General features: G+C 39.5%; 1 protein-coding gene across 1 annotated transcript; it reads right to left on the bottom strand.

Annotated features, from left to right (window-relative positions):
• Window positions 1-215: 215 nt before the first annotated feature.
• On the bottom strand, window positions 216-10,651 carry LOC121410909. Its single transcript, XM_041603291.1, has 4 exons — window positions 10,511-10,651; window positions 3,000-3,659; window positions 2,133-2,271; window positions 216-1,201 (listed from the first exon to the last, which is right to left on the bottom strand). The coding sequence occupies exons 2-4, from the start codon at window positions 3,593-3,595 to the stop codon at window positions 1,142-1,144; spliced, it is 795 nt and encodes a 264-aa protein (XP_041459225.1). The 5' UTR covers window positions 3,596-3,659; window positions 10,511-10,651; the 3' UTR covers window positions 216-1,141.
• Between the last annotated feature and the right edge of the window lie 2,453 nt (window positions 10,652-13,104).

Raw genomic sequence — 13,104 nt, 5'->3', positions numbered from 1 at the left:
AAATATGCAAAAGATGTCCATGCAGTTTAATACCAAAGACCTAAAAGTGTTGTCAAAACTTGCCAATTTGTAAAAATAACACTTACTGAATTTAGAAAGTAGATGTTAAAGGCCTACCTCCAAGGTATATAATGCAAACCTGCATGTCATGCACATGCATGTTAACTGCCATATATTTTAATGTTTTCTTTCATGCCATCTTTTTGTTCTCAAACAATGTATTAAACATGTATGTTAAATATCTGTGTATTTCTCATACCCCAAAAGGGGTCGACATAAATTTGCAAATAAAGTTAAAAAGTTCAAGTTCAAAGGCCAAATACTTGGCTGATAAGCAGTGAAAATGCATTAAAGCTTGCATTGCTGTATTTAGGAGATTATTCGCATAGGATTTGTCATTTTCACTTTGGATCCAGCCTGGGTCTTCATTATTACTGTTTAATAACAACCTCAATACAAAAATAAGAAAATGACTTGACCGCATTTATAGTTCATATGGATTTAACTTATGAACAACATACTGTGCAAGTGGCCATGCTAATGTCACTGAGCACATTCATCATATTTCAGTGAGTACATAAACCAATTAGCGTTATACCAATAATCCCCCAGGAGGATGCTTCTGCCCCCACAGAAATACCACAAGATCAATTCCCTGGAGCATCGTTACCTCAGAAGAGGGCACATTTTTTCTCAAAAGAGGCCAAGTTCCCCAAGAGGAGAGTTTACACAAATGACATCTCCATTCCGGAATACAAGCAATTCCAGGAGCTGTCTAAGAACAACATAATAGAGAGATTTTGTGCATGTCTCTGGTCATTTTTTCGAGGTCTGAGGCAGCTCTCATTAAAGTGCACAACAAAACATGGCACAAAAATACATTCATATTATTTATTGCAGGAGTTTCTTCATTCAAGTGTTTCTTCATTCAAGTGTTTCTTCTGCAATGACAAGTTCAAATTTAGCCACATTCATGCTTTTTGTCAGTTCAAGGATCTTCAAGCAAATGATGATTAACAGTGTATTGCATGATGGGTAAGACACAGAACAATACATCAATACAAAGTGTGAATCAAACTTGTACAACCAATTCAACTTTGAGCTAGACACCAACATGACGATTTGATATGAATGCCATGGCTCATACATCAGCGGCAGGGTAGTTGAATCTCAGCTGTGGAACTTCTGCTTGGCTTGCTGGCTGCGGTATGCAAATGAAAAAGAAATAAAGAAAATTACCCCATACTCCCATGTTGCATCATGGCAAAATCAGTTTATATGCCGTTTAGTTCATTATTTATTTGGAGAAAACTCTTCAGCATTAAACTATTGTTGCTGAACAACCAGTAAGTTGTAATACACAGGCAATGTGTGACATCTACAAATAGGACAAGTGTTTTTTTCATCTGGCAACAAAGAAAATAGTAATGTATTTGAGGTGACCACATATAGCATATTGACAGAAAAAGAAGTTCCTATTTGCAACTATCGTTGTAAGCCCTGCTTTACTGCAACATTGTAATATTGCAGTATTTTATCCTGGGTTCTATCTAAAAGCATAAAAAATAAATAAACGTCATCAAATTCATTGCCCCCTGTTCATACATGCCATTGAAAAGCACACTGCAATATATTTGTATCTTATGTAGATATGCCGTATCAATATAACTTCCTGTTATATTTTCTGTCATTCACCTTAACTGTTTACAACTCCCCCAATGTCATCTAAGAATTCCATCTCCCCCCATTACTCCTAAACCCTGAGCATCAGAGACCAACCCTCAATGACATCAGCTAACTTCAAGGAACAAAAGTTCTAAGAACTATGACTCATTCTTCCAGCCCCAGTCAATTGCACTGAGCATCACCACACCCCTTATACCAGAGATTTTGATAGACAGTTACCTGTAGACCAATCAGAGCAAGTTTATATCACTCACACCTTAAATTGTTACACCCCCAAAACTTATGCTATAATTAAGACTTCTTGATTATTAGAGAGACTCTCAGACACTTACATTAGACATAGACTATAGACCCAGAGACTGACATCTGCAGACTTTGGCCCATATTCACCAAATATTATACAGATCCCGACTACACAACAGTATATGAACTCTGTACAACATTACCTTTGGAGGGGCTTGAGTGGCATTTGTTTGCTGACTAGTCTGTGTTCTTGGGTCAGTTAATAATTCTGTTTCCCAGTCCTCTCCCTCTGCAGGATCAAAGCTATACATTGGCATCAGCTGATGTCGTAGCTTGTCTAGTCTACATTAGAACAAAACAATTCAAGTTCAAAATGATCACTACCATAGAGTAATGTGTAGTGAATAGAAAACTAATTTAATTATAATTCAACACTTCTACATATCAGACTCCTCAAGAAAAGAATATTTTATGAAAAGCCTGAATTTGTTCAATGAATTATTCTTTGTTGTCTTAAAAATGAATAATATTCTAAGAGTGTGGTAAAAGTTCTCTTACAGAAAGCTGAAATTTGAAAGCCATAAGAAAAATGGGAAGGGGAGATGTGATCAAATATTATCATGAAATAATCCTGACATCATAACCAATTGTTCCAACACACAAAAAAGTCAAATATGACTTTCTCGTCCTTCTGTGAGTTTTGAAAAAATTTCCTTTTCTTTTTCAATTAACAATATGTATATGCATGCAATATATACACACCGAGTTTCCCACTCTCAAGACAAATGTTTCTAATGAGAAAATATTTTGAACATAGAATATCATTATTATGTCTATCAACAAAAATATTTTATTACTTAAAAAAATATGTCACAATCAAATCCCCATTTTTTTTGTGTGTGTGTGTCATGATTTACATGTAGATGGTAGCATTGTAATAACTACCATTAAAAATGAGGTAATTAGGGCTAAGCAGCCAATAAAAATAAAGGATTATTTAACATAGCTACCAAAATAGTTGGGCTTCTTCTAACAGGAACCTAGATATATCTTAATATATTTACATGTACCTTAATTTCTTGCGGCAGTACTTCCCAAAGAGAATGAAAAATGAGATGAGCAGTCCAACGCACACTGGAACAGTTAAGAATACAGCAATGCTGACATGTTCATGGTCATGGTCAGGGACACTTGGTTTCTTCACTACTGTCACTGATACTTCCACAGTAGATACTGCCATTGTAGATACCGGTTTGGGCAGGGTAAATGGTGTGGCAATGGATGCAGCTGTTGAAGATGCTTGAGCAGGCAGGGATGTTGTCATCCTGTCTGTATCAAATGATTGTTCTTGTGTGACAGGAGAGGATGTCAGCATCTGGCTCGTATTACCGGTTATGGCCATCATAATGTCAGACACGGCAGTTTTGTTAATTGTGGGAATTTCTGTGCGCAGGAACTCAGCTGGATTGATATCTGGAGGTGGACTCATTTCTGGTCCTGATGCATTGAATGGAGGCCATGTATTTTTCAGTCTTGGTGGCAAGCTAACATGAGGCAAAACATCTGGAAGGGTCTCCACAATCGAGTCTATGATTTCTCCTGTCTCGTTTCTGTCAGCTCTCGCTACTGTCCCGAACACACAGATACTGAGCAGAATAAATTCCATGATGAAGTCATCTCATCTCTGTCATTTCATTATCAAGAACTCACAGTACTAATGAAATGGAACACTATATCAAAAAGACAAAAGAAAACATGTATAACCTAAATGTACTATTCTTCCTCTATTATCTCACCCAAATTTGTAACCGTACTCATCCATGTACCGGGAAATCAAATTTGAACTTTCATCAATGTACATGTAAACTTTTGGGCTGTCATATGTTTGCTTTAATAAATACCATTTTGCTAAGTTTTGGTCCTTCAGTATTCTGCATGATTATCAAAGTTAGTCAGCCAGTTTTTCCTCAATGGTGTCTTTCAAATAACAAAGCTAACAAGAAATCACTCAAGGGTCAGCTCTTCACATCACCCGAACAGCTAGCTATCACTTTATATATCAGGTCCAATATAGGCCCTGGCCAGGCAAATAGAATTAAGGCAATCTCGGGCTCATCTGGGGTTGAACTGAGCTACAAACTACATGTAGGCTACTGTCACTGCACTTCCACAAAAGAGCACTACAGAATGTATCTGGGTGAAAGTATAAAAAGGAAAAATACTAATCTAATAATTAACATGTAACAACTTTCTAATCTTCAAAGTCCCGACTCCAAGATGGTGGACATTGCATCAGTACATCGCATGAGCATGCATGCTTATAGCCCTTGCCACACCCGCTTGTATATTTTGCAGAAGTGATTTACGTTACCTATGTTCTTTGAAAGACACAAGAGGAAAATTTGTCTGGCTAGCTTCAGACATCCATGCAAAATTTACCCGAAATTGAAATGAAAATCACCCAAGTTTTATCAAAAGTCATTGTAGCAGGGTAAAAAATTTGACAGGGTTTAGAGTCAATTACATCTTTCTGTTTGTCAGAGATGAAAATAATTTCAAAATATATTATAATAGACATTATGAATGCGCCAGCCAGTCACTTTTGTGTTACCATTTTCAGTTCATCATGAACTGAAAATGGTATCACATGTATGCTTAATCTATGAACCTGACATCGGCTCTACGGAATCAAAATTTTGGATTTTACATATTTCTCAAAGCAGGTAAGCTGATCATAATCTTCATAGTAAGTTAAAATTATTGCGCTCCGTTTCTCCCACCAAAAGGGGGATTTAAGCAGTAATCGATAGATGCTGTAGTTAAGCATCGTGTGAAGCACCGTCACAATGTGTCCTATAGGAGACTTTGATCTATTAATTGGATCCCAGGAAGCCAGACAAAGTCTCAGTGGAGCTTATCCTGACTGAAATAGACTGATTTTTCAGTCTAACATGAGGCATGATTTCCCTTTGCACCCCTGATGCTTAAACATGTACAAACATAAGGTTCAGTCCTGGATGTAGGATCTTCTGTTCCTTTATGTCCAGCTCCTGGTGATATACAGTGATGTCTTAAGAATTGGCACGGTCCAGAGGAGGGACTTTATAACTAAATTTAAATTCTGCATTACGCCTCCAAAACTCAATCCTCTTTTCAAATTGTAATACATCTTTAGACTCTACTAAAAGCTCAGGAAGACTATTCCTTAAGTTACGGATTTTCAATCTAAAAAAGTTCTTATGGGGATTCTTATCAGCGCTAACCTTGAAAAGCTTGTGAGCATGACCCCTTGTACAGGTGTGAGAATTCAGTTGCAAACATGGGTCAACATCAGGGTCATATTTGTGGAGAATCTTCAAGATCTTTATCATGTCACCCCTAGCTCGTATATAAACAAGAGCAGGCAAATTAACCTTCTTCTATCTCTCAGAGTACGAGATTTATTTCAAAGATGTGACGTAGCAAGTAGCTCATCTCTGCACATTCTGAAGTGCATCAATATGGATTCCACAACACAGCGAGACCAAACTCTAGATGAGGCTGAACAAAAGCCTTTAAAAGTCTCTAAAACATACAGTACATTACACTATCTTCATTCAGAAAAAAAAGATTTCCTTACCAAACCTGCTAGTTATTGAATTTTAAAATTTATCAATATTTTGTGAAAACAGTTAGTTATATGCCAGGGCTCCACACTAACCCATTTTTTCTACTGGTCCAACCTATTCATGTTGGACCAGTAGATACCCAGTTTTTCAAATTTTTACTGGTCCGAACCCAAAATCTACTGGTCCCAAAAAAGAAAACATTAAAAAAAAGGCGCAAGTTTATTTTTCTAGCCTTTCGTGACCTACCCCCCCCCCCCCCCCCCGTAAAACGAAGGAATGAAGGACAAAAAGAAAGCAAGACAGAAATGAAGAAAGTAAGAAAGAAAGAAAGAAAGAAAGAAGGAAAGAAAGAAGGAAGGAAAGAAAGAAGGAAGGAAGGAAGGAAGGAAGGAAGGAAGGAAGGAAGGAAGGAAGGAAGGAAGGAAGGAAAGAAGGAAGGAAAGAAGGAAGGAAAGAAGGAAGGAAAGAAGGAAGGAAAGAAGGAAGGAAAGAAGGAAGGAAAGAAGGAAAGAAGGAAGGAAAGTCAGAAAGAAAGAAAGGATGGAAGGAAGGAAGGAAGGAAAGAAGGAAGGAAAGAAGGAAGGGAGGAAAGGGGGGAGGAAAGAAGGGAGGAAAGAAGGGAGGAAAGAAGGGAGGAAAGAAGGAAGGAAAGAAGGAAGGAAGGAAAGAAAGAAATAGAGAAAAAAAAAATTAAAAGAAAGATTGAAAAGAAAGAAGGAAAGATAACAGGAAGAAAACAGAGGAAGAAAGCTAAACTATTATAAATAATTTGTTTCTTTTTTGGCTCAATTAAAATAGCTACGAAAGAAAGTCAGAAACCAAGTGTATCAACACACACATAAATGCATATGTGGGGCTAATATGTATTCAGACGATACCACCCGAAACCTGATCTGTTTGAACCAAACAGAAGTGAAAATTTACCCTTTTACTGCTTACAGATGACAGAGTTACTCCAATTTTTAGGAAATATGGACATTATAAGAACCTTTCATGAGTATGAACCGTGAATTGTGACAGTTCTCTGAGAGATTTCTGCCAGAGTTTAGCCAAGCTTCGTTCGCGCAGCCAGCAGAGAATTAACCATGTGGGTTGTGTACGTATGGCCGTGGCTGGCTACGCTACATGTACACTGATCTACTCTGGTAACACTTACGTGCGATTCATTCTGTGTGTATTCTGTGTGTGAATGGCAGAATTTATCGGGGGAAATGTTCATGCAGTGAATTTGACCATTTCTGGAAAAGTTAATTGGCCCAACAATGGTTTTATTACTGGTCATGTCGGACCCTTAAAATCTTGCTGTTTTTTTGAAAAATTACTGGCCCGACAATGATATTTTTTACTGGTCATGTCGGACCAGTAAATCTTCCTATTTTTGAAAATCTACTGGCCCGACGGCGATTTTTACCGGTCTGGGACCGTCGGACCGCCGCTAGTGTCGAGCCCTGTATATGCACATTGTCATGAATATTCATTCGGTGGGCTGATGATGTCACATCCCCACTTTCCTTTTTGTCTCGCCCATCGGAGGTGAAGGCGAGACTTAGGGATCCAAATGTCGTCCGTCCGTCACAAATCTAATGACACATAACTCCACAACCGTACGTCGCTTTTCAACCAAACTTGGATGGTAGATGGACTTGGGGGACCTGCATGTTATACTGCAGTCGGAGATCACATGATAAGGTCAAAGGTCATTTTCAGGTCAACGTTAAAGTTTACATGCAAGACTCTCTTATGACACCTAACTCTGCAACATTAAGTTGCTTTTCAACCAAACTTGGATGGTAGATGAACTTGGGGGACCTGCATGTTATGCTGCAGTCGGAGGTCACATGGTAAGGTAAAAGGTCATTTCCAGGTCAACATTAAAATTTACATGCAAGACTCTCTTATGACACCTAACTCCGCAACCGTAAGTCACTTTTCAACCAAACTTGGATGGTAGATGGACTTGGGGGACATGCATGTTATGCTGCAGTTGGAGGTCACATGGTAAGTATTTCTGGTTATTTTCATAAGTGGGCGAGACACAAAATCGCTTTTGCCTTGTTCTTAAGTTATTACAAGAAATCATAAATGTTTCATTTTTTTCATACTTGTGTAAATGAGTCTCCATTATGATGTAATAAGTTGTGGCAATAAATAACTAATGCACTTAATCAATTGTCAATCCAATTGTTTTATTTCTTAGTAGTAACCGCGTAGCCAGGATTTGATTTTGGAGGGGGCAGTAAATGCACTTTACATCATAGCTAGGAATTCTAATTGTGCTATGACACTTACCGAACCATATGGATTGTTTTTTTACTTCTCTTTGCTGTTTTTTTAATAAAATAAAAGCATTTTTTCGTGATCTTCACGTAGATGCCTCTTGATCAGCGTGGATATCAATTTTTGCCTAAAGAGGGCGCGCGATACTATTCACAAGCCGGTTTGTTTACGCTTCTGCAGCTTGTACTGCTACAGTTCTAGCTGCATTCTAGGCGATCAGCATTATTTTCTTGCTCGTTCAATCCACTTTCATCATCATCTTGTCAAAAGATGGCGTACTTTACCTATAAGTATATACATGAGATGCAACCTGTTGACTTTTGGTACAATTTCCTATTATGCGCCGACGACTTGAATCGAGAATCTTCAATAGGAAAAATTGAATTTCGATTGTTTGCGTAATTTCCACCGCAGTATTAAGGATAACTAAGGACGGATCAAACGGAGTATCCTGGTTGATATTTGGAGGTAAGCGATAAAAACACTTTTATAAATAATTTCCAATTCCTTTTTAAAATGAACTTAAATCATACGATCAGATTAATATAGACAGTGGAGAAATATTGAAAGGTTTGGCTTGTTTTATTGAATGAAAATGTCAAAGGCCACTATGAAATCACATGCGTTGTGCGAGGTTAGTATTACTAACCTCGCATGTTGTGTGAGTGACCTCCACCAAAATATAATTTGAGTGCCCCCTCCCCCCAATGGCCGGGGTCTAGATTGTCACAGACAGACATAACATGACTCACACTTCAGTCACAGTAAAAACAAATAATAAACATGAATGATAAATCAATTTATGCCCCGGGGGGGGGGGGGGAGGCACTCGACCAAAAAAGTGGTAGGGGTGTGCCGCCGGCGAGACAAAAAACGGGGGCCTTGGAGCGGGCTGATTGTAAAAAGGAGGGTCCTCAGAACGGGCTTCGGAACTACAAATGTTTGTGAAAACGGGGGTCCTTGGAACGGATCGCCAGCGTACGTGTGAGTGCGTATGCATCCCTATGGAACGGGCATGCGTGCATGATGCAGCTATTGCGACCTCCGCCGGTGCGCTCGGGCAGAGGTGTTGGTCGGACAGCGCTCTGCGGCCGATTTTTACCCAAATTGCAGCTCATCGGAACAGATCAATGCGACCGGAACGGCATAACGAAAAATATGCGAAGCTCCGGAGCGGATTTCTTTCTTCTTTTTTTCTCGATAAGAAGAAAATGCTGTGCCTTGGAGCGGCTTTCTTTGTTCTTTTTCTCAGTAAGACAAAAATGCTATGCCTTGGAACAGAAATTTGAGTGTGAAAATGGGGGTCCCCTCTGCGGCACATACCCACTATGCATTATATACTGAGTGCCCCCCCCCCCGTTTATGCCATAATAATCAATATAATGATTGTGTGCATTAACGGAAAGACAATTTTTTAATCATAATTTAACTTAAAGTAGAATTAGAAATTTGTCTAAAAGAGAATTCAATTTACTTCAGAACCAAATTATATATTACCAGCTGTAATGGAAACTGACAGTGTCAAAAAATCAACATTTATAGATCTAACGTTAAGCCAAAAACATTGCCAACCTCCGGCCAACCTTCATGACCTTCGCCACACAGCTCACACAGTCCGCGAGTGAGCCGTCAGTGACAGTGTCAGACAGTCAGAGCAGAGCTACTGTAACCCAGGGAAAACTCCCGCCCACTACGCGGGCGGGAGCCCAGGATCGTACGTGCAATTTGGCACACTCACCTGACAAGCGTGAAGTATGGTCAAAATAATTCTCCGAATAAATAGTTAAAACAGAAATCAAGCACTTACCACGATTATATGGATGATGGTCTAACGAGTGGCAGTTTTTCTGACATCTAGGCACAGACTGGAACCTCAAAAAACAATAAGTTCTCTCCTTCTACCCCCGTCTCGATCGGCCATTTTTGTTATGAATTGTAACAAAATGGCCAATCGAGACGGGGGTAGGAGAGAAATTTTCGTTTTTTGAGGTTCCAGTCTGTGCCCAGATGTCAGAAAAACTGCCACTTCTACCTTTGAGTTCTGAACACCAAGTGTCTACTGACACTGACTGAGCCTAGCATGACTAGGGCGTGAAACAGGCCCTAAACGAACAACAACTGCCACTCGTTAGACCTTCATTAATATAATCGTGGTAAGTGCTTGATTTCTGTTTTAACTATTTATTCAGAGAATTATTTTGACCATACTTCACGCTTGTCAGCTCAGGTGAGTAGGCCTAGGCCAAATTGCACGTACGATCCCGGGGCCGATTGCACGAAAGGGTCTTTCAAAGGACCTTCTTTCGTATCGCCCATCTTTTATGATACGCTATAAGCGGGGTGATTCTGAAATTTATGATAAAGAATAAGATTCGTACGTTAGCTTGCTTTTAAAAATCAAATTTCATACAATTTCATGATATATTAAATCATTTTATAAACAAATATTTTGTTATTTTAACAGACATATGAAATATGTTTGCAGAGGATTTATTTAAAATGTGTTTCACATGGCGCATCATAAAAGATGGGCGACACGAAAGACGGTCCTTGCAAAGACCCTTTCGTGCAATCGGCCCCTGGGCACCCGCCCGCGGGCGGGAGTTCCCTGGGTACGTTAGAGCAGAGCCAGAGACAAGGCCAAGCCAAGGCCCAAGGGAAAGGCGTTGATTTCTGTTGATTTGGGAAAATCTCACCTAAAAATCTTGCAAAATTGAGCTGGGCTCTCTTTAGGATATGGTTAAAATTCTCGTGTACATGACCTGCTCCCTGAGCTCAGGCATCATGAGCGTTGATCAGCTCGAAAGGATGCGTGCATTCCTTGGTTGGATGGAGTAGACGGTTGTTGTTCAGCGAATATCATAATCATCATACACAAAAATGTGATACGTAAACGTAGGATACACATCAGTAGTACAGGCAGCTGCGCTGCTCGGGGCGCTCTGGGCTGCTCTCTAGCCTGCGCCCGCGCCCCTTTTTCTCAGACTCTCTCTCATCTGTCTTCATCCAGGGCCTTTTCCAGTTTGTGGGGGGGGGGGGGGGGTGTGGAATCCCTGATCAGTACCGACAAAATGTCGGTGCCGATTACCGACGTCCGGCGACAGAATCTTCTTCTTTTTCTTGTTCTACATTCTCCTTAGTCACGCGTCATTGCCCATCAGGAGCAGCGGCTTTCATCAATGGGGAGGGAGGCCAGGGGCGAATATTTTCATCCGCATTTTCCCTGTCGCGGCAGCCAAAATTTGATTTTTTTTTTAATTTTGTGTGTGTGTGGGGGGGGGGGGGATTTTTCTCCTCTCTTTCCCTTCTTTTTCTTTCTTTCCCCCTTTTTCCTTTTTTTGCTCCGCCAATGGGGGGGGGGGGGGGGTGGGGGGCCTTCGGGCCCCTCGATCCGCCTATGAAAACCACCCTTTTTTAAATTGATACCCTTAATGAGCGCACTTAACATTTAACAAACTTAACATTTTCACAAGTTTTTTTAAAATAAAAAACAAACTCAGATGCGGCATAGGGAGATGCATTAATCGATGTAAATGCGAGCGGGAGCGGAGAAAAGAGAGAAAATCACTATAGTAGGCCTTTAATCCTATCAATATTTAAAGGTCAAGTTCACCAAAAAAATGTTGATTTGAATCAATAAAAAAATAAAACAAGCATAACGCTTAAAATATCATAATCGGATGCAAAATAAGAAAGTATGACATTTTTTATTTTCGCTTATTTTTCACATAACATTCAGCAAAACAGTTACAATCATGCACAAGTCATTCAGAGTTGATGATGTACCTCACTCACTATATACTTCCTTTTTTTTAATTGTTTGAAATTTACAGTATTTTTACAGATTTGACAATAAGGACCAACTTGACTGCAAAACCACACCGGAACCACTTGTTCAGGGAGGAATACAGGGGCGGATCCAGCCTTCGCCAATAGAGGAGAGGGGCGGATTTTTTCTTCAGCCATAGAGTCCCCGATCGGCCGCTCGAAGTTAATTTTGTTTGTTTCTTTGAAGGGGTAGTCCTATTAGTCACTTGTAAGCTTTATAGAATCAGCCTCTCATAAGCCTTATTTGCAAAATTAATTTTTTTGGGGGCAAAACGAGATTTTGCCCCCCCCCCATGTGCCCCCCTGAAAGTAGAAAAATTATAAATTATTTAGGACAAAAGCAAACGAAGGCACTTTTCTGCCTGAAAATTGTCATTTCCATTGTCAAAAATGATTTTTTTTTGCCCCTGACGGGGCAAATACATTATCATACTAAGCCTCGCGCGTCTTTCGACGAACAGTTCCTCTGTGAAACATACCTTTGATAAGCCCCTTTTCCATCTTATTACAGTGTGATAACGTTTAACCTTTTAATGGATACATTTCAGACTAAAAGCGAATGGCAAATTGATAGTGGTCCACCAATGATTAGGTTTATGATGCTGGCTGTGTCGTCTAACAAACGCGTGGTCGCCCAGAAACGCTCAGACCGGACCCGATATCACTAACGCGCGTGAACACTATGTTGCTCGAGTATTCTCGAGCAACATAATATGGAATCTATGTAGCTGTCAAGCCCAGAAACCATAACATCTCGAGAAACTTGTTTCAATTATTTCATTTTCAACTAAATATAAATTGAGTTAATACAGTGCTAACAAGACAGTTCCCTAAAGAAAATACCAAGGTCATTTCAACTCGATATAGACATGTTATTATAAAATTACACTCAGAATATAATGTGTATAGAGGATTATAATTCATAATGGTGAATCCCACTCGAAAGCAACTTGAGATAATGTTTAGACATGAAAAAATAAAATCATCTGTGAAAGTGTCTTCTTGACCGAACTCATTATCCGAGATATGAACACTCCAGGCGCGCCGGAACACTTTCAGTCTTGGGGGGGGGGGCAAAATCGACAGCGTGAGATACAGAAGCGGTCGAGCGGGAGAGGGGGTTGGACCCCCCGTAAGGACTTTGTGTAAAAATGGAGTATAAAAGTTGCGTTTCTAAGAGAATTCAAGAATTCACTACGAAAGACTATACTCAGAGTTTATCAGAACCTATAAAATCTACGCGCAAAATGTGTTTTTTGTGTCTGATTAACTAAATTACGTAATACGCTTATATTGACTCAAAATACCAGAAATTACATTTTTCATGCATTATCCTTTCAGAAATATTTATTTATGTACATTTAAATACACGGACGACGCGAGAGAGCACAATTATCATAAGTTTCAAGGAGTGTATTTTTTTTTTGCAGGAGTTTCTGCATTTATTGTAAAGTCAAAATAA

The sequence above is a fragment of the Lytechinus variegatus genome, chromosome 3 (genome assembly GCF_018143015.1).
Source record: "Lytechinus variegatus isolate NC3 chromosome 3, Lvar_3.0, whole genome shotgun sequence".
In the NCBI taxonomy this organism is placed as follows: domain Eukaryota; kingdom Metazoa; phylum Echinodermata; class Echinoidea; order Temnopleuroida; family Toxopneustidae; genus Lytechinus; species Lytechinus variegatus.
This window is presented reverse-complemented; position numbering and strand designations above follow the sequence as displayed.